Raw genomic sequence first — 20,613 nt, forward strand, 5'->3', positions numbered from 1 at the left:
TTGAGGCAGAAAGAGATTTAGGTGGTTTTGAACTGTAAGGAGGAGTTGAGTGCTTTGTACAAACTAAGCCATTTACGATGGGGGCTTCTGAGAATCCCTTTACAAAATCCCCATCTTCTTGCATATTGTACAGCAAGCCATGGTGTACCAGGTGGAGCAAGGGTATTCCAGCTAGGCTGGCTCTTTCACTAGATAGTAGGGAACCCTAAGATCTGGCAGGAATCACATCTCCCTGTGGATCCCAAGACGTTAAAAGTGTAATGTGATATCTATACAGGAAAAAACAGATGATAGATCTCAGCAGTCAGGCTTAATTAGCAAGTTAGCTAAGCCTGATATCAGCCAAACTGTTCATCTCATCCATAACTTTTCCTCAGAACTGGAAAAAAACCCCTAACATGTTAGACATGAGCTCCTGGAACTGGAAAAACAGGCAGGAATAAACAAAATGGTACCTAATAGACCGCAATATTCTTAACTCCCTTGTTTCAGCCATAATGCATAATATACTTAATAGCGAGTATGTCTAAGAAATAGACTGACTCTGCTGGCAAGGAGAAAGGGTGTGTATCTCCAGTCTGTGTTTAAAAGGTACACAGGGAAAAAAAAAAAAAAAGCAGTGCATTATTCCTTGCTGTGGGTAAGTCTGCATCAATGAAAATGAACTGTAATCATGTCAAGAACATTCAGTTGTTAATTTTTCCTAAAGCAGTCTCTAGCTATGTGGGTGAATGGATTTTGGCATCAGAGCTGCAGAAAAAGTGACTTGTTTAAGATCATATCAGAAGGCTTTGAGAGAACACTGGATCTGTACGCTGTAATGAGCACACAGATACCATATATACACTGGTATATTTTTATTTACTCTTCAGAGCTTCACAGTGCAGATGCTGTTTTCTAGCCACAGCAACCATTTAAAAACTAGAAGTCAACTTCTCCCAGAAAAAAAACTGGGATTATATCAAAGCAGTTCAGTTCCTCACAACAAAACTCTGCACTTGGTTTCCAATACCAAAATTGTAACATTACAACTTTTTCATAAGAATTAAATGGAAACAGAAATAAAGGGGGAAGAAAAAGCTTTTAGAGTGTTAACTCTCCACGGCAGGAGGAAGCCAGCATGGGCATTGAGCTCGGCACACTCATCCCCTTCTCCCTGCTGAAAGGGACACAAAAAGAACTCTGGCTAAGCATTTATTTTTCTGCTAATGTGAAAGTTTTCTTTTAAAGAGGAAGCAGATTGAACAGAGCACGAGAAAAGAATTTGACTCTGGCTTATTTCCAAAGGGGTTTTTTTTTCCTGATGATTCACTGTTATCACTTGTATTCACATTACAACCAGCCTCAAAAAGAAATGCCCAAAACCGAAACCACCCCCCCCACACCCAACAACAAAAAAACCATAGCACAAAAGCACTAAGAAATAGGATCTTTCCTACTGCTAAATTCTGCTAATAAGCTATACAAGAACAGAATCACGTAAGATAAGAGTGCCTATGTTCATTCACATTTGAGTAATAATATAGGATAAGCCTCTAGATCTGGAACTTTATAGCACATCTAAAGACGGTGAATCTCCAAGGTATTAAACAAAATGGTTGGCACTGATTGAACTTCTTTACTTCAGCTATATAATAAAATAGAAAACATCCAAGTATCTCTGAAGTCTTAAAATGTTTACATTTTACATTTTCAGTATAGTCTTTCCAGTAGCTTTATTTTCAAACAGGAGTTTGTTTGGATATTCAGGGAGGAGATGCATCTGCTAATTTTCTGAAAACACGAACACCACAAATTTTTGTATTTGTGGGAGCCCTCTCACCCTCAGCCCTGGTGGCAGTCTTGTGAACACCCAGTTTATGTAGTAACTTACAAAGATACCACTTTTACACGGACATTCAAATTAAAAGGAGGTAAAGCAAGGCCAGAAGTAGTGCTGGCAGGATTGGTTCATTGCTGTGTACATGATTAAAAGAAAATCAGGATGCATGCCATAGGCTTCTGCTACTTATACCTCTTGACACAACGTAGCACACAGTTTCATTCTGCCTGCCTGCAATGACACTAACAGACAGGAAGGATGTTGTTTCAATTCTCAGGAGTAGCCGGCAGTTTTACCTGCAGACATACTCCAGGGGAAAGATTGTAAGAATAGGGCTCAACGCAGCAGGATCTACAACTCATTGTTCTTCTAGTTCAAGTGATCAGCATAAATACTACTAAAACAGTACTAATAAAAGAGACAGATGCAATGCCTTCTTACCCCATCCTGACCACACCATGACTTTTGGTTTATTTTTTTCATTTAACAGAACTGTCTTCCATCCCTGCAACCTGAGCTTGACCAGTTCTAGCTGGAAGAGAGCCCATACCAAATAGCAGCAAGCAGATCTTGTTTAACATGACTGTAGCTCTGTGCTCTAGACATGTTTTCATACAAATTCATTATCCACAACTTCTTCTAAGTATCAGTCACCACAGGAATCCCAATTCCTCCCTCACCTCCCAGTTTCAGACTACCACCACTTGCACCGATCATTGTATTTTTGGGTTCAAACATACAATTCCCCTCCTGTTTGCCACCCCAACCTCAAAAGGGTTTGTAGGTTTTTTGACACCCACCTAGGAGCCCCAGGATAATTATTTGGAAGAAGGGTGAGACCTGTGAAAACGTGATTCTGTCCTCTCAACATTTGGAGCCCATACACTCATTATCCCATCTACCACACAGCTCGGCATTACCTGGGTGCTGGTGTTCAGGACCCCATAGGCTGGCCAGCCTATACTCGGCAAAGCAAGCTGTATCTTTTACTCACTTGTTTTTGTTGCGAGGCCAAGAACATGAAAGAACAGCAGGCAGTGTTTCCAAAATCTCCACACTAGCTTACGCCATTAGCCATACCAGAGCTGCACTAACAAAAAGCTGTAAGAGAACAAACTGGTTTATGCCAGCAGAGGTCAGTGGGTGACTCTGTTGCCAAATGCTTCAGACCTACATTGTGTGTTACAGATAAGGTTTCAAAGTCAGCTGTGTTCCCTCACCCTGGAACACTGAAAGCTGTTCTCTGACTAGACTTTTGCCTTTTGATCCCATTAGCCTGCCCAAGCAAATGATGATGATGCTTTGTTGTTACCATCTCCTTGCTGTTCTCTCTAAAATACGTTTTTAGGTTTCTGGCAGACAAAATAAAGGTATATTAGCCCATGAGGCTAGGAAGGGATGGGAGGCACTTTCCAAAACTAACACCTAGTTTACAGGTTTCCATTGCAGCCCAGCATGTTGCTCTGGAATGTACAGCGTATGCTACTTATCAGCCTGTGAAGCAACACTTCAATGCTGTTTTTGTAACTAACTTGTAAAGAAAAAAACCCTGCTTAATAGCTAAAGACAACAAAAATCCTTCTCTCAAGATCTAAAGAGACCTAATGCTTCAGCATGTGGCTAAATGAGACAAGGAAGAAGCAAATAATATATCTATTAACATGTACCAGTCTAAGAGAATCTTCTGATAGTAAGGTGGGTTAGGCCAATTCCATCAGTGGATACTATCACCAATGATAAGTTTACTCATAAGCAAGCTTGGGCGTTTATTTACATATTTAACTTATTTTAAAAAAGCAGTTATCACTCACCTTTCTGGCATAGTCACTTCTCTCAGACTACTACATAGCCACAAAGGCCATTCCCATCCACCTTCCCACCAGAAGGAACAAAGGTCTAAGGAACTGGAATGTGATTTGCCTATTACTCTTTCCAGTATTCTATTTCTAGCAGTTATAAAGAATTATACCAGGTTAAAAAAAAATTAGCAGCTGTGTCAGACCTAGGCGCAACGTCACCTGGCCCTAGAGCTGAGAGTAGTGAGAGAATAAAGTCATACAGCCAATAACCAAGTCATTCTACCTCACACATGAGATTCATTCTTCTGTTCTTACTTTAATGGTGATACTCTATTTCCATGCACTTTTTTTTTTTTTGGAAAGCTGACAAGAGTTAGGATCTTTTCCACATGAAATTTCTTAAATTGCTGCCCATTTGCTGCAGATATAATCCATAAGCTCTTTAACTTTTTGTCGAGTTAGTATCAACAGTACTTAAAAGTAGCCGTGGTATAGAGGCCTGGGGAAAAAGGTGTATTGAGACACACCTCAAAATCATCACATAAACCATAAACTAACATACTACACCAGCAGCACGATGAAGGGTGATGCATTTACACAAAACTTTTAGGCTAGAGTCAACATGAGGGTTTTACCAGTACAGAGTATCTTGGGACAGCTCAGTCACCCTGCTTGATCACTTCTTTCCTGTTCCTCTTCAACTACAGGTCGGCTTTGCATAATCTTCTGCCAGAGTCACACTTAACTCCTCTCTCTAGACTCAGCTACACCGACGCAAAAGCAAGCAGCACAATTATCAAACACAGTTTCAGCACTGTCAGCCTGCAATCAGGCCCCCCCAAGTAATTCTCTGCTCCAGCACAGAGCTCCCAAGAGAAGTTACTTCAGAGTTTGGTTGGCGGGGGTGGGGGGCGGAATTTAAAATATATATATAGCAGCAGGCACCTGACTTTTTACTTGTGTCCAGAATGATGATATCCTCCTCCTCACCCTTCTCAGCTCAGGACATAGGCAACTAGTTTAAAGAAAAAAAAAAAAAAAAGAGCAGAAGGGTAAGCACATAGCACACGTGCTTGAAGTCTATATCTGGCCTGGACTCAGCACATATGTATTTCTATCACAAATTAGTCATCAGGTACCAAACAATACAATCCAAGCAGCATGAATATCAATGCAAGCCTGGTTCAGGGACACGGGGCTGGGAAGAGGAAGATGTCCTAGTCCAACTGCTCCCCCAGGTATAACAACAGAAATAACTGACTCCTTTAGTTTGCAACTAAAGTTTACCTGAAAGGTAGTAAAATTTAAGTACAGCTCTAGTGGGCTTTTTAAAAACAGTTAACAGGCAAAAATTCTAATCCAGAAAGTTTTGATTTTCAAAATAAAATCTTTGTACCAAACGCTGTAGATCTGAGTAAACCCAAATACAGCAGTCTCTGTGGTTATGATGCAAGGTTTGCTTTTAGCTCGGCTCTTTAACACTGTAGCAATCAGAAGGCAAGGCCAGCAATTAGAAAGAAAAAAAAAAAATTAAAAATGGCTCTGATCTCTCAGAACATGTATTTCTAGAGTTCCTTCTTCACAAAATGTACCTAGAGAGTAAAGCACTCTCCAACTCAGATTGCACAGCTCTTCACACTATAAAAAAAGAGAGGATAGGAGATTTTCAATAGGACAGATGATTTATGAAACAGAACTGCAAGTCTGAGACATAAATAGCTTTTCTTTCTAAATTCCTCTCCCCTCCCCCACATACTGATGTAATCTCCAGTAAGGTATAAACTGTGGATCATTATGTATACACACAGCACAAATACTGTACAAGCAGGTAAGTCTAAGTCTAAACCCATGCCTTGTTCTATTGCTCAATAAAAGCAAGTTGATTCTTCTACTGTTTGACTGTACATTTATTAACATTACATTCTAAACCTTATACAAAGCTTATACAGTAGTTTCCATAACCAAACTAAGCGCTTTTATACACTTTGTGGTCCTCCAGATGCAGTTTTCATGGCATCTTCTTTTCTACAGCACTGAGTACACAAGACCCCATCCACACACACAGCACATTAAAACTCTTCAACTCCGTTTTTGCTGTACTCATGGTTCATTAACATCATGCAGAATAGCCTTCTACAATAATGCAGACTCAGACACAGAAATACGGCTGGACTGTTAAGGAGCAGACCACAGCACTAACCACATCTCTAAGTGCTCACAAACTGTATGCAACCCACCACATCTCCCTTTTTATTTATTTTAATTTAAAAGTCTTTTTGATGAGGCAATTGTTCTCATCCATTACTAAAACGAGGGTGTCCCTTGAGAACATTGTCTATTTATGTTTATGCCACTATGCAACTGGAAGAGTAACTCACTTTAAGCTGGACTGTAGTTTAGAAAGTCTTTGATTTTTAGAGGTGAAAAAATTCAGGCTTCTAATTCCAGCCATTGCTTGTCATTGCCCCCTTTCCTAATAACCAAACTCAACAGGTTACCATCTTTCATCCACTTGTAGTTGGCCAACAGCCACATGCCAAGCCCTGCCTGGAAGCATTCCTCTTCCCCAGGACCAGTGCCGATTCTGCAAAGCAGCAGTTCTGCAGTTGCAAAAAGAGCAGGGAGAAGAGAACCCACAAACACAGTAATTTAACAAAGGGTACAGATTGTTTTTAGACAGAGTAGTCAGTCCACAACACATACCAGTACATTCATGTCACTGTCATGACTATGCAGCAGTGGTAGTGCTGGTACTGTGGAAGCTTGCACCAGCAGCCTCCTCCCAGCTGAACAAAAATACAAAGTGCCACCTTGGACTGTCCCTGCTGCATTTTCAGTCACTCTGCGAATCTCTCTTAAAATGGTCAACATGCTCTTTGAGTATAAATATTGGTGCTTGGAGACTGCTCAGCCACAACTTTTAGGGCTTCCCTTTTGACCTTAAGAAGGCATTGTTGTTTTACAGAATTTTAGCTTCTGTTGAATCATTTATGTTCAGTAAGAGTCTGTACTGCAGAAGAAGTTGGCCTGAAGTGCTTGGTTCAGTGGGGAACAGTGCCCTGAATTTTCAGAACATCTGTATATTTTTGTCATCAACTACAAAGCATGAATACACCTGCAGCACAGATCACTGATGAATAAGACCCTATCTCCTTTTGGGGGTGGGGGCAGGCAGGGTTATTGGCATGAAAGCAAGGACTGATGCTATCTGATTTGCAAAGCTGCTTAAAAAGCAAACAATGGCCTGTGGGCAAAGACCTTCATTAAACAGTTTTCCCAAGGATTATTTGCACTGAGACAAGTTTAAGTTCTTTATCCTTTTTTACCCAGAAGAGAAGAGAAAGGCAGCACTGGCTTTGTAGTCTCATTTGATTAAACAATTCACTGTAGGCAATAATATGACATTGGTGAAAGAGTATGCAATTTAAAGACAGTCACGGCTTCAATCTTCCATTCCAAGTTCTTGTTTCAGACTGAAAGACAAGTAGAAACATGAGTTAGCTTGTGGCAAAATACTATTTGGAAACTGACAAATTAGTGGAAGCCCTGACAATGAACACAACTGAAGTTGAGAGCCAAAAGACTGAGTGGATATACCGCTCGTGTTGATTAAGAACCAAGATGTCAGAAAAATCATATGGCGAAGTCTCAGATTATTCTAAAGGCAATATGGACTGATCTTGAGATTTACCTGACAAACTGGGATGTGGAGAGCTCTCCTCTCCCTGTTTTGAGCTGCTTATCCCACTTGGTGGCCTGACTCTGCTCTGACATGATGGCATACTTACCTTTTCAAGTAGGCATGGACATTGTCATAGCCATGGTACTTGGCCAGATAGACCAGGACACCCGTAGCACATCGGCCATCTCGCTGTCTGCAGAAGCTACAGTTGCAGATTCCACGACACGGTGGGCACCTCCAGGTCTAAATGGAAGACAGAACAAGCCTTTTTAACCGAACTGGAATATACATAGTTCACATCCACAACTTCAAAAAGGCCCTGCTCCACACAGAGTTCTGCTGTGAACATCAGTGCTGCAAAAGTTGTCTAAACCGACGCAAGAGCAGATTCTTCAGTTGTAAGGCATTAAACTCTCCTTTGCCTGCCTTGCACATAACCACAGGAAGCATGCCACCCTGCTCAACTCCTGCACCACTTTCACAGCCCACAACAACAGTACTTTGTCCACAATACGGTTTCTTTCCGTAGGGCATTAAGCACTAACACAAGGCAAAAGAGAACATTATTCTGATACTCAAATACAGAAATGTTGGAGCTCTGTTCTCATAGTTAACTCCTGCAAATAAAGCTACAGAAGCATTAACTACAAGGACTTCTACACAACACAAGCTACTGTGAGTCAGTCTGAATCAAACTAGGACTGCATTATGTACTACAGTACTGTAAGCAGTTCCCCTGCTAAAACTCTTAAGCTACGAGTAACTTGAGCAGAGAGATGCATTGGTTAAGCACAATAAAGCCAATATTAAAAGTATCTTACTGGATCCAGCAACGCTGTTCTGACATCTTCTCCATACCTATTGCGGAGGCATGGCCCACAGAACTGGCCCCGCACTCCTACGCAATCAGGGTTACGACAATTTGTCTTGGTGTCTATGGTTTTTTGGCGACACTGATGACAGGTGGATCCCTAGAACACAGGAACAGTTCAGGAAACAAGACATTAAAGATGGCTCTTGAGTTAGGGGAATAGAGCATTTAACAAGCAATCTCTTGGGCAGCTAGCAGTGCCTATCCTGAAACAGAAAGCCACCCTGCAAGTCTGAACCAAGACTGTTGTAACACTGCACCTTCAGTATCTGTTACTCACTTTCCTTGGCTCGTATCACTTAGGTACTACAGTTGTTCCAGGCTGAAAGCAAGCTAATCGGCTTGGTAAAGACCATTCTATAAATTCAGGGAAAGACAACAGATGACATCTCAAGATCTTAGGCATACTTCTCCCAGAAATCACACACATTCTTCCCCTCAGTGGGAGAGAGTCCGCTCTATTTTGATACTAAACCACAAGCAGGAAATCACTTCAAAAAGTATGCATTTCACAAAGCTGGAATATACTTACCATGGTCCTGTTATATACTTTATCTCTTGCAGATCCACAAATATTATCCAGTTCTTCTTCTGTTATCTCCTCAACTGGACGCACAACGTGTGGAAAAGCCATGGCACCACGACAACCCCTCCTGGAAGTTCGGGCTTCATGCTGAATAGTGAAGACAACACTTTTGTATTAGCTTCAGCAAAACCTCTACAAAAACAATGTGAGGATCTTCAGAGAAATGCCAAAGTCTCAAGCACCTATCATATTTAAATAAGAGGTAACAGATCTTTACAAAGACGTAAGATATGGATGCAGCTTTAGCACCTTTCCTAGGGTCTGTCACCTTCAGGGTGCCTAATTCCTGCTGGAGTGCAAGAGGAAGTGATTTTTCAAAGATAAGGCAAGGGAAAACAGAGAACACATACAACATGCTATTTTCTGTATTTCTTCCCAGGCAACGGCATACTCATAATCTTTATCAGTTATGTATGAATTGCTATTTCCTTGATACAAAACCACCTTCATGATCAACCTGCAAACAGAGAGCTAGAACCTCAACTTACCTCCAGGTATTCATCAGACATCTTTCTTCTTCTCACTAAAATGTACCGGTCATCATCTTCCTCTTCCGGTAAAAGAGGAGGACCTTCTATGAGGGACCTGGATCTTGTGTGAGGCCGAGAACTTCGGTCTGGGTTCCTCCTCAAAGCACTTCTGGGCAATGAACGCCTTGAAATTTGCTTTGGCCCCTGGCAAAGTTTAAGAGCCCTTAATTAAACAGGCTAAAACCCAGACAGCTCTTGTTCCTGCTATGAATTCCTTCCCTGAAAGACACCTCTTCCTTCTGTCTTTCCCACAAGCAAATCTCCCCCGTCCCAAATCAGAAAACACAAGATAAAAACATCCTAGGCAAACTCATCTTGGGCATTCTGCAAGCTGCAGAGAAATAATCAAAAGCAATTTTGCATCTGTGGAGGTGTAAGATACAGTAATTCCCCCATGCAGCAGAAGAACCCATATCTATGAGGAGTTGTGACTTGTAGTGTTGTTCCCATCTTCACAGAGCTTACAGGTAAATTAACAGTGAAATTCATTACACTGCCAATTCACAACCCAACCTTCTTTAAGGAGTTTGTTAAGCCAGACATCAGGGGTTTTTTCAAGATTCCAAACTCGCAGAATATTCAGGCTTGAGCTTCAAAGTCTGAGCTGCCTCCCTTACCTCCAACCTTCGTATAAATACATATTTACACACACCTTGTTTAGTTTTATTGGCCTGTGAAGATGCCTAACCTTTATGAATTAATCTGTTTCGCTTTATACGGTGGCAAATCAAAAGAGAATCGCACAATGAGGGTGCCTGTTTTAGGAAGCAATAAAATTCTGAACTGGACTTTGATTTACATGGTTTATTAGAGCCTTGTTTCATAACATCAGAATTTGACCATCAGAAATCTGAAAGCAAACATAATAAGTTTATACTTACATGACTGACAGTTGGCAATGACTTTCTCCCAGCAAAGATACCAGAAACATTTTGCAACTCGGCCATTAGTTTTGCAAGCTAACAAGGGAAAGAAAAGGAAGCAGAGCCTTAAAAGGGTGTTTATGTGCCATTACAGACTATTAGATTAGGGCAATTGGCTAGAAGTACAATTACTTAGCGGAAAACAGTCACTCTTCAACTTTTTACTTTTATGTCTTATTTATGTTCTAGTGACTGCAAGTAATTTGAAAATGCTCAAGCTTATTATGCTGAAGCCCTGTTCTTTAGGCTTGCAGCCTATGGATTTTTACTGAAGTACTTAGCCTCCACATTTTCACATGCCAGTGGGCATAAAGTATCAGATTTAAGTATCAGGAATGTAAATTCCTCTTAATGCATTCACACAATTCCCATTAGAGTTACTCTGGACAACCAAAGAGGTCCCCTAAGAGTCAAGGGGCGGGGGTGGGGGAGTGGGGGTGGGAAAGTAAAGAGACCCCCAAGGGGAACATTGAGTACTTGCCATTGCTTTGTTTTCCTTGATGTTTAAAGCTCTCTTTTCTAAAAACATGGCACCCTTTTCTTCAGAGTCAGAGTCTGGATCTGAATCTGGAGCAGGCACCAGCTCTTCAGGAAAAGGTTCCATTTCACCCTTCCTCCTCTCTGATCTTCGAGGTGGAAACTTCATGGCTACTTTTAGAGGAATTGGGCATTTCTGCCTTTTCTGAGCTAACTTACTTTCAGTACTTGTGTTATTCTCCTCTGAATCAGATTCCAGTTTCTGTGAACAAACCAGAATGGAAACACATAAATACAAGTGATTTGATCTTCAACAATATTTTGTTTGGGGGTTGTTAAAAACGCTACCTGGCTAAAATCTATTGACACTTAGGTCACCAGTCCTAGTGCTCAAGTAACTTGGGGGTGTGTGTGGTGGGGTGTATAAGGGGGCAAGGGGAGAACAGGGCATGAAGATAAAAAAACTCACAGCGTGCCACACTGTAATGCTGCAACACATCAGAAAAGGACCTTGACTTCAGTTGCAGCAGTCTTAGCTGTCTAAGCAAAGACAGTCTGTAGGCGAGTGTGAGAAAGTATTGCCTTTAAAGGGCTCCATATAGCAACATATTGTAATTGGCTGTAAAAAACCTACAGTTTTCAAAGGGTCAAACCAAAGTTTGTAAGCTATCAAGAATAATCCTCTCTCAGTATCAACGTCAAGTGAAAACTTCCTTCTACAGCCAATGAAATACTTATGAATAAAATCCCAGTATTTTCATATCTTTGAATTCTGATGCCTCGCTTACAACTTTCTCAAGAGCCAAGGGTTCAGCAAGGTCAGAAATTAAATTCTTTAGTTAAAAAGTCCATTTTACAATAGGCTTTGACTCCAAGACTGTCTTATTTTGTTCATAAGTTAACAACAGGCTTCCTGCTTCATTTGCATAGACTGTCAGTCTCAAATAGCAATCTTATTTGCACAGGATCTTATTAAACCAGGTATGTGGCTCTGGTTGCCCATTGTCTGTAGTTATTGATTCCTTTGTCTCCTACTTTTTCTCTTTACTGTTGCGTATTATTTAACTCAGACTCGTCCTCTTCCAATCAGATGTTATTCTTTTCTAGCCATTCCTCAGCATGTTTCTGAAGTTACAACGAACCTATTTTACATCAAACATGATACCACTTCTGCTTTCTCTACTAAATACCAACTACTGGTCTTTTTAAGCAATAAAACTGCTCTTGGACTGCTGTCCAGGAAAAGCAGGAAGGTGGATTTCACCTCCTACCACTTTTTTTCTACTACTAAAAAAGTACAGCATTTCCTGTTACATTGCCAAGAGTGCAGGTCTGACTGTATGTCAATAGGCATAGGACTTTTCCTCAGGTTTGCTGGAGTCCATGGGCTAGCATAACATTTCCCATTGAGGAAAACTGGAATATTGAGTCTAACAGAGTAACATCCAGCAAGGGCAGTTTTAAGAGGTTTTCCATTTCAAAATCCGTATGGCAGATTGTATTCTGAACTTGTAAAGCACAGGATCTTGTGGGCTTTTTACAGAAGCAAAAAGGAAATGAATGGCTACTTAGACTGTACATTAAATAGAACAATGCTTCTTTATTTGACTTTCAAGCCGAAGCTGCCATTATTTTTAATTAATAACATGTCAGAATTTAAATTTAAAATTGCAAACTAAACCAGTCTGTCTTACCAACGCATCTTGAATCTCATTTTCTGAAAAGCCACAGAAGGACTCATCATCAGAGGCCTCATGAAAAATTTTTGCCAGTTCTTCTCCAATATCCGACCTAAACTTGCGTTTCTATGAAGAATAAAATAGCCTTTAACCGAAGTTGTACAGAAAAGGATTCACATTTACAAGTGCAATATAAGCAAATAGCTTTTTTAATAAAGAAAAAATAGTTAAGGCATTTAACAAGGGGTTTCAGAACCACAGCTGGAAATTATAAGGCATGTTAGGTTAGGTGATATTTCAAAGGCTAGAATAACTAACTAATCCATTTCCAACTACCTAGAAGCATAGCTGAAGAGCAAAATGAAATTACAGCATATAGCACAGATTTATAACTACTATACAAAAACATAAGCAGAGGAAGCAGTTTTAATCATGCACATTTACTAACTTTACCTGCTTCACATTTTTGCAAGCTTTACCAGCAGTGCACATTCTGTTTTACTTGTTCTTGTACTGTACTTACAGCGTTTGCAAAATTATCAGAACCAAAACTATCACAACTGTCATCAGAGGATGAGGATGTTTCCATGGGAATCAGTTTTGTATTTCGGAACGCTGTATTTCGGAATGCTGTGAAGTTTTTCCTTCCTGAACGACCTTGGCGCTGCAAAAGGGCAACAGCAACAGCATTAGTAAGAGAGAACTACTGTAGCATACTAGCTTTTAAGAATAACCTTACATTGAAGTTTAAGAGGTTTGAACATTTTAGGATGTTTAACAGGATGTTTAGGATGTGAACAAAGGTCAGCAGAATTATCACAGGTTTGAAGTAATTCCCAAAGTTAGAAATGGGAATAGTTTCTGCTCTATTTCTTATCGTTGTTACAAATGCATGTTGTTCAGTATTTAGAAATACTTCTTTTATAAAACAGCCAAGTAGAAATATACACAAAAATCATATCCTTCATAAGCATTCCACCACAAGCAATGCTGGAAAGCAAAGTACAACTACACAAATAGTACCTGGAAATCTGCTTTGATTTAATTACTTTTTATGCGAGGCAAATACTAAACACTCCGCAGTTGTTAAGGAAGGAGCCAAGGACCATATTCACAAAATAGAGGAGCTCTGAAACAACCGTTCTAGACACAACAGCTTGCTCTCTTGCTGATTTTATTACTAGGTTGAAAAGGCTTCAGGTTTTTACTTCCCAGCGAACGTTCCCACCGGCAGCGCCCCATTTTACCGGCCGAGGGTGGCAGTGGCCCGAAGGCCGAGCGCGTCGCTCCCGCGCTGGTGGCTGCCCAAGGCTCACGGCCCGCTGGGACCGCCCGCCCCACCGCCCCTCCACCAACAGGGTTTGACGAGCGGCCAGCCAGGGCCAGAGAGGCCTCCCCTCCCCCTCCCCGGCTCCCTTCAGGTCGCTGCTTCTCCCGGCGCGGACCGCAGCCGCCCCGAGGCTCGCCCCCGCCTCACGGCCCTGCTGGTGCTGACGGGGAACCCGGCCGGGCTCCGGGCACAACAGCGGCGGTTTCTGGCGTCGCCTGCCGCGGCTGAGGGAGCGCCGGGCCGGAGGGGCCCCCGCGGCAGGCCGGGAAGCACCGGCGGGCCGCCAGCACGGCGAAGCTCGGGCCGGGAGCCTCGGCAGTCGCCACCGGCCCAAAAACGCGCCTTCCCGCCCGGGGCGCGGCCGGCGGCCCCCGCCTCCCGCTAGGCTGGGGCCGCCCACCGCGGGGCCGCCCGCCCCATAGCGACCCCCTCCGCCCCGCTCCCCCGAGCCCGGGGGCTCCACGCCCGCACGGCGGGGCCGCCTCCCCCCTCCCGTGAGGTACCCCCACCCACCCGCTAGCAGCCCACTCCCCGCGCCACCGCCCTCCCGCCCCCGGTCGTACCGGCGGCCGGGGCAGCTGCGAGGCGAGGGGCAGAAGACGGGGGCGCCGGGCCGCCTACTCCACGCCCAGAGCGGCTCCAAAGCCGAGCCCTCTACCCCAGTCATGCGGGCGAGGGCACCGCCGTGCACGGGAAGCCCCAGGGCCGCGGCGGGGCAGCAAGCCCGGGGCTGCCGCTCTGCGTAGCGGGGCTGCCCCCGGGGCGCCCGGCGAGCCCCAGCCCAAAGGCTCGCCTCGCTTCACCCCCGCCCCGCCCGAGCCCAGCACCCTCCCCACAGCCCGGCGTGAGACCCCGCAGGGCCGCGGGAGAGCGCGGCACCAAGGCCGCCGCCAGCAGCGGCGACCCCGCAGCCGTCCCGGGAACCCAGCGGGCAGCCCCCCGCCGCGGGCAGCGCTCACCTGCGGGCGCGGCGGAGCCATGCTGGCGGCGGGGCGAGCAGCGGGGAACTGAAGGTTCGCGCCAAAGCGGCTGGGAGCGCGGGGGGGCGGGGCCCGACGGCGCTTTCCCCGCGTTAGCGCCCGCGTCCTGGCAGATGCAGCGCGCACCCCGTCGGGATCGGGCACCCGGCGTGCCCGCCCCACGGACGCCCGTTCATCCCTGCTACGAACACCTTAGCTCTCTCGGGGTGCCCCGGAGCGTCTAGTGCGGGGGTTCCCGTTGTTTTGGTTTTTTTTTTTTTTATTCGCGGTACGGGGTTTGTGTAGCTGCCAGGGCCTGGTCCTATGGCGCGAAAACCTCCCGGGCGGAACGCGGCGGGACTCGCGCGCCAGAGGGGAGGGGCGCGCGCGCGGGGCGGGGTGAGGGGCCGGGGGAGCCCGCTTAGCCTCGGACTCTGCGTTTGAGTGTTTTTAATTTCACGTGCCAAAGCGGGGTCTCTTGCCACCGCTCTGCATCAGCCCCCCAGCCCTGCCCGTCAGCCGGGGCGGGGGGGGCCGCCACAAAGGGGGGCGGTGGTCCGCGCCCTGGCCGCCCCCCGGGCACGCTGCGCCCCGAGGCCCCGCGGAGCTGCCGGGCGCCCCAGCCCGCGAGGCCGGGCGGTCACTGCGCCTGCTGGGGACATGGGGACAACCTGCTCAGCAGCAGCCGCCAGCAACGGGGCGCGCCGGCGCGGGTCGGCCTGGCCATGACAGGGCGGTGACACCCGCGGCCTCTGCTCCCTGGAGAGTCCAGCGGTGCCAACAGGATGTCACAAAGAGCTTGGTTGCCTTGCGCTTTGCAAACAAGACACTACTTGAGAGCAGGCCGGAAGAAAATAGATCGTCAGTTGTTGCAAACCATTTTATGTGATGTTTGTAAATCTCGTTAAATCAAATGCAGCTGTTAAACATGTTATTTTGGCAGCAACGGTAATGGGGAAGTAGCCGCATGGGATTTGTGGCCCCGGTGTTTGCTATAATCCTCCGTTTATCCGGCGGTTTGCGCAGGGCTCGATGCAGCCGCTCAGGTTATGCAGGTGCCTTCCCGGCGGCGGGCGAGGGAGGGAGGCCCCGTGCGCGTGCAGCCCACGCGCAGCCTGGGCCTGTGTAAAGCAAACCGCAAATTGTCTCCAAGCCAAAGCCTGTAAATAGGCTATGGCACAATAGGGTACAAGGGCCCTCGTGGAGGTTTTGTTGTCTGTGGGCGTTACTCTTCCTGTGCCTGCTGCAGTCCGTGGTGTACAAGTATGTCCATTTGAAAGAAGCCTGTAATTACATACTTACCTGCACTGCTGGCTTCTCACTTCTCAGTGCATGCACAAAAGCAGATGAACTAAACCTGCTTCTCGGGCAACCAGACCGCACTCGATTCCTCTAAATCCCCGTTAGTGGAGGATTGCTACCCAGATGGTTTCCAAACAAGACAGCTCAGCTGGGAAGCTGGCAGGGGTGGGGGTGGTGTTTCCTGAAGTTTTATGTACTTCTTTCAGAAAAAAACCCCGCCCTATAAATACTACTTTACTTGCATAGGCAAAGAGATCCAGCTTCTGAGCAGTAACAGCCCGTAACATCTTGAACCATGATTATCAGGATTTTACTAGAAAAGTAGCCAACCTTCACAGCTTCTAAGAGCACCACATGAAATGTTACGGAGTACTGATGGAGCTAGCTGAATCCGTACTTCCAACTGCAGTCAATTTTCCATTTAAGGCTTAATGGAAACAGCATTCTTCAAACAACACGTAGTCAAATGGGTTTCAAATTAATAGGCCAGAGCAGGGAGTTTGTGGGGAAAATGGACAGGGCATTTTGTAGACCGTATTTTCAGATCTTTTTTAAAAAATATGTGAAAAAGAATTAGTTTATTGAAAACTGTGTGTCAGCTCACATATTTTACAGAGGACTGGGGAGAAGGGGGCAGGAAAGGGAGAAGAGAAATGGGAAGTATGTGAAGAGCAGCGGCTTCCCTTCTTATAGTACGAGGCACGTATGCTCAGTGGATGGGCAGAACAAACCTACCAACTGGCTTTACTGTGACGGAAAAGGTTTCATAATGTTTGTTGAGATGCTGGCAGCACCACTGTCCTTTTTACAGTGGCTGAGGACATGCAAAGCTAAACCCAGATGAGCATTGCATTTTCAGCCACATTTAACTCAAGTTAGGCTAATATGAGCGGAAGAAAACATCCCTGCCTGTTCCATCCGCCTGTCCGGGTCCTGCATGGCCTGTCCAGTACTACCAGCCTCTGTCTTCCCTGCTGCCCAGCTACAGGGCAAGCTCATTCCTCGGGGTGTCAGCAAGATTATCTGGAGTATTTTACCAGGTGTTTCCAAGAAAATAGTCCTTCAAATGAGTTGTCAGTATACGGTAGCAGCCCTTTGAAGATCTAAGGGAATCGGCTGAAATTACAGAGGGACGTGCAGTAGATTGAGCGTGCAACGTCTTTCTGCATCTGTCTGGGGGAATCAAAGTTGTTTACATATTAGGAGCCTCAAGCAGTAGCAAGAATACAGACCTCCAACAACAATAGCTCCATTGTCAGAAACAGTAAATGTGACCTTTGGTCCACCGGCGCGAAGGACAAGCGATGTCCTCCATGTCACCCCGCAGATTTCGGCTGTCAGCATCGCAACACAGCTTTTCTCTCTGGAGGCATAACTCCTGCTGCCCTATCCCTGGCGCTCCGACACACTTCCTATCTTGACTATGGACAACACACTTTATGCTCTATTTCCCCCCTTTTTTTCCCTTTAAATTGGGGTGATAAATTTCTACCTGCCTAAAATAGCATGTGGATACATTTATTAATGTTTGTGTGATGCTAGTAATTATCGTGATGGCACTTGCAGAGTGACACAGATTTACAGATGCAAGTATTCCAGTGGAAAGGGAGAATTTGAATTCTCACGACTGCAGAGTAAGTACCTATAGCACAATGGAATAACACATATCTTAGCTCCATAGAAAAGAATAAGATTGTAGCCACTAATGACAGTAATTAAAAATTTCTGTAAGAGCTGTCCAATCACCTCTTCATCTGAGCAAATTATAGTGTGTTATTGAAACTGTTAGTGCAAAAAAATTAAGCTAAAAACATTTTGCATTAAAATAATCAGACATTGATTTATGATGTAAATTGTAAATCGGTAACCTATAACACACACTAATTGTTTTTCTCTCTCTTGAAAGGTGTGTTTCTGTAAAAGATCCAATCACACATATGTATTTGTTCACATGTCACCCTCCAGTGGCTAACGCTACTATACAAAGACAATAAGGTGTATAATCAGGTAACCTGCTATTGATTGCAACCCAGGAAGGACACTTGTTCTTCTACAGAAGCAGGAGGATATCCAGTTTTGGAGATTTAATTATAGTTAGACCTATACACGTTTGCTGGACATAATTTTTTATAAAGTACTTTTTTACTGTAAATACGTCGACATTGTGCTCTGATAAGTAGAACCAGATTTTTTTAAATAAATGTAAATTAAAATATTTAGCACATATAATCAGTTTATAGCCAAGACCAGCTGTACCAGCTCCACAAAATACCTCCACAATGCAATTAGTATATTTTTCCATTTTTCTCTTTCCAAGGAAAAATAGATTTTCTCTTTCCAATTTAACAGGTTTGTACCTCCTTGTTCTTTGCTGTATGTTCCTTATTAGTAAAGCCTGGCTGCAAATGCATCCTGCATGTTGAATTGAAGGTGGTCATGTCTGATCCTATTCGATACCATGTTTCTTTGATGCAAACTGGCAACACCATAAAAATGGAAACAATAAGAGATGGAAAACCAAAGGAATAAATACAGTCCAGGGAGAGAAAAGGTGCAGTCGATAAACACTTCTAGGAACCTATATCCATCAGCACACGAAGAGAACGGCTGAAATGTGGTCAGTTTTGATAGAAATCTTAATGGTTATTCCAAGCATACATCGTAGCAGATCATTCGGAGCCTAGAGCATTGTGATGCACATTATGGGAATGTAATTATAATGCTCATTTGAGTATTCTGTAGCCATTCCACAAAATGCAGAGCAAAAAATGTTGATCAAAAAGTAGCTATTGTTGAAATGCAGCAGCCACTTTTAAAAGGTCAAGATCTCAGCCTTTCACTCTTGGGCTTTGATTTGTATTTCCCTTTGAAAACACAAAATAGATTAAGTCACATCATAAAGAAATTGCTTACAAAATGTTCTGCAAATGCATAGCTGTGGGAAACAGGAGGCTATCAGAAAATAATAAAAAATACTTACTGCAGTCTGGTTTTTTGCCCCTTTATATAAGCTTTGCCACTGCCTCTTAGCGAATGTTGATTTGCATTGCCTTCACCAGCCTTCAGCGAGATGTGGTTGCTGGGAGAGGATGGGAGTGTGGAGACAGGCGGTGGCTTAACCTTCTCCCCAGGGACCTCTCTGCTGGCAGCTCCCTCAGGAGAGAGGAAGCAGAGCTGGGGGGACAAGAGGTAGAAAGACTCTTGGGGCTTGCTACTGCCTGCTGGGGGTCCCCAGGGTACACCTCAAGGTTTCAGGCCCTTCTTGTTTTTTCACAGCACGAGGGAAATGCCCTCTGCTGCAGGGAGCCCTCACCTTTCTTGCTAAGGCAGGGAAAGAAATGCGTATGTTGAGCCCCAGGTATATTAAGCTGCTTCATTCTACATGGCAAAGCATTCGTGTCTGTAGTCTGTCAGCACCTGCAAAACCACTTCATGGAGCTTCTAGGAGGAGGCACTGACCCTTGGGGCAGGCGGGCAGCTGGGGTGGGAGTGGTGGGGTGTTGCTGGGGTGGGAGCTGCAGAGAGGGGCCCCATGCTTCACCCCTGGCTCCCAGGAACCGCAGGCTGCTGCTGCCTCCCAGTGCCATTCCTCTGTCTTCTGAGATGTTAATCTCAAATGCCCTGTATTTACATGTACTCAAATGTGATCTTGGCTGACCATTATTAGTGTTATTGCGGTAATAGACTGCTCCTCCATAACCTCTAACTTTTTGCAACAAATTGGCTTGAACTGCTAAGCTTTTGCACTTCATTAGATAAGAATATTATTTAAAAACCCTTCTGTGGTGGACACATATACAGAAAATAATTGTCAGATGTAATTTTCAGAGGTAGCACAGCTACTTGGTTCCATTTTAGTGACATGGGATGTCAGGGGGGTTCTCAGTGGGGTTTTTCCATAGTTACAAAAGCAACTGCCAACTTTCCCAGCCTAAAGTAGTAATAATAATAATAATAATGATGATGATGATGATGTCAAAGCGCATTCTCTGGCATAATAAAAAAAGTCAAGTGCTTGTCTTTGATACATGGTCCAGTATTCTTGGCAGCAAGTTTACAGAAAGTCTTAAAATACTTGGGGCTTGATCCTCAGCAGCACTGGCTGAGCTGGTGAGGACAGTGGTAAGGGGTGCCCTGGCCAAAGGCTGTTGCTCTGAGTAGGAGGGAGGGGGGACACAGAGGGTTTGGGCAACTTCTGCTCCTTAAATCAGCTCAGCAACTCGCCAGGTTGTGGTCAGCATATGGGGTTTTGGTGTGTGCCCAGGGAGGGTGGCGTTGCTGTCAGACATGGCCAACTGCTAGAAAATAATCAGTGGGAAAAGATTACAAAGAGCAAAATTGCAGCAGCAAATATTTTCTTTCAAAAGTAAGCATTGCTCAAAAATACCCATCTCTGTTTCACACCAATGCCAGTGAGAAAGCAGGTTCTCACATGGCATTAGCTCAGCCATGGCAGTGGCTGGGAGAGGTACAAATGGGCTCTCTCCTCTCTCAGCTGAACAGGAACTGGGTTTGTTTTCTCTAGCATTTCATGGAAATAATTGACCAGCAGCAACAACACCAATGAACACCAGCTCTGAAAGCCACCGTTCCTGGGAGCATGGCAGTGTTTTGCCCACTGGCATGGCATCACGGAGATGTGGCTGTAGATGA

The 20,613-nt window shown here is 44.6% G+C and overlaps 1 protein-coding gene across 1 annotated transcript; it reads right to left on the reverse strand.

The window, feature by feature from the left end:
• Positions 1-6,865: 6,865 nt before the first annotated feature.
• On the reverse strand, positions 6,866-14,772 carry CDCA7 (cell division cycle associated 7). The gene is made up of 10 exons (XM_056350017.1): positions 14,659-14,772; positions 12,893-13,033; positions 12,385-12,495; positions 10,695-10,952; positions 10,172-10,249; positions 9,249-9,434; positions 8,707-8,847; positions 8,125-8,274; positions 7,410-7,546; positions 6,866-7,094 (listed from the first exon to the last, which is right to left on the reverse strand). Exons 1-10 carry the CDS (start codon positions 14,677-14,679, stop codon positions 7,064-7,066), a joined length of 1,254 nt encoding a protein of 417 aa, XP_056205992.1. The 5' UTR covers positions 14,680-14,772; the 3' UTR covers positions 6,866-7,063.
• Positions 14,773-20,613: the final 5,841 nt, after the last annotated feature.

This window comes from Falco biarmicus, chromosome 8 (assembly GCF_023638135.1).
Source record: "Falco biarmicus isolate bFalBia1 chromosome 8, bFalBia1.pri, whole genome shotgun sequence".
NCBI lineage: Eukaryota > Metazoa > Chordata > Aves > Falconiformes > Falconidae > Falco > Falco biarmicus.

Excerpts from the sequence above, each read along its gene's own strand:
- CDCA7 (XM_056350017.1), bottom strand. The coding sequence starts at position 14,679 with ATGGCTCCGCCGCGCCCGCAG. Across the intron at positions 10,953-12,384 it reads ATGAGATTCAAGATGCGTTG|AAACTGGAATCTGATTCAGA; the intron begins GTAAGACAGACT and ends GTTTGTTCACAG. Across the intron at positions 10,250-10,694 it reads TCAAGGAAAACAAAGCAATG|CTTGCAAAACTAATGGCCGA; the intron begins GCAAGTACTCAA and ends TTCCCTTGTTAG.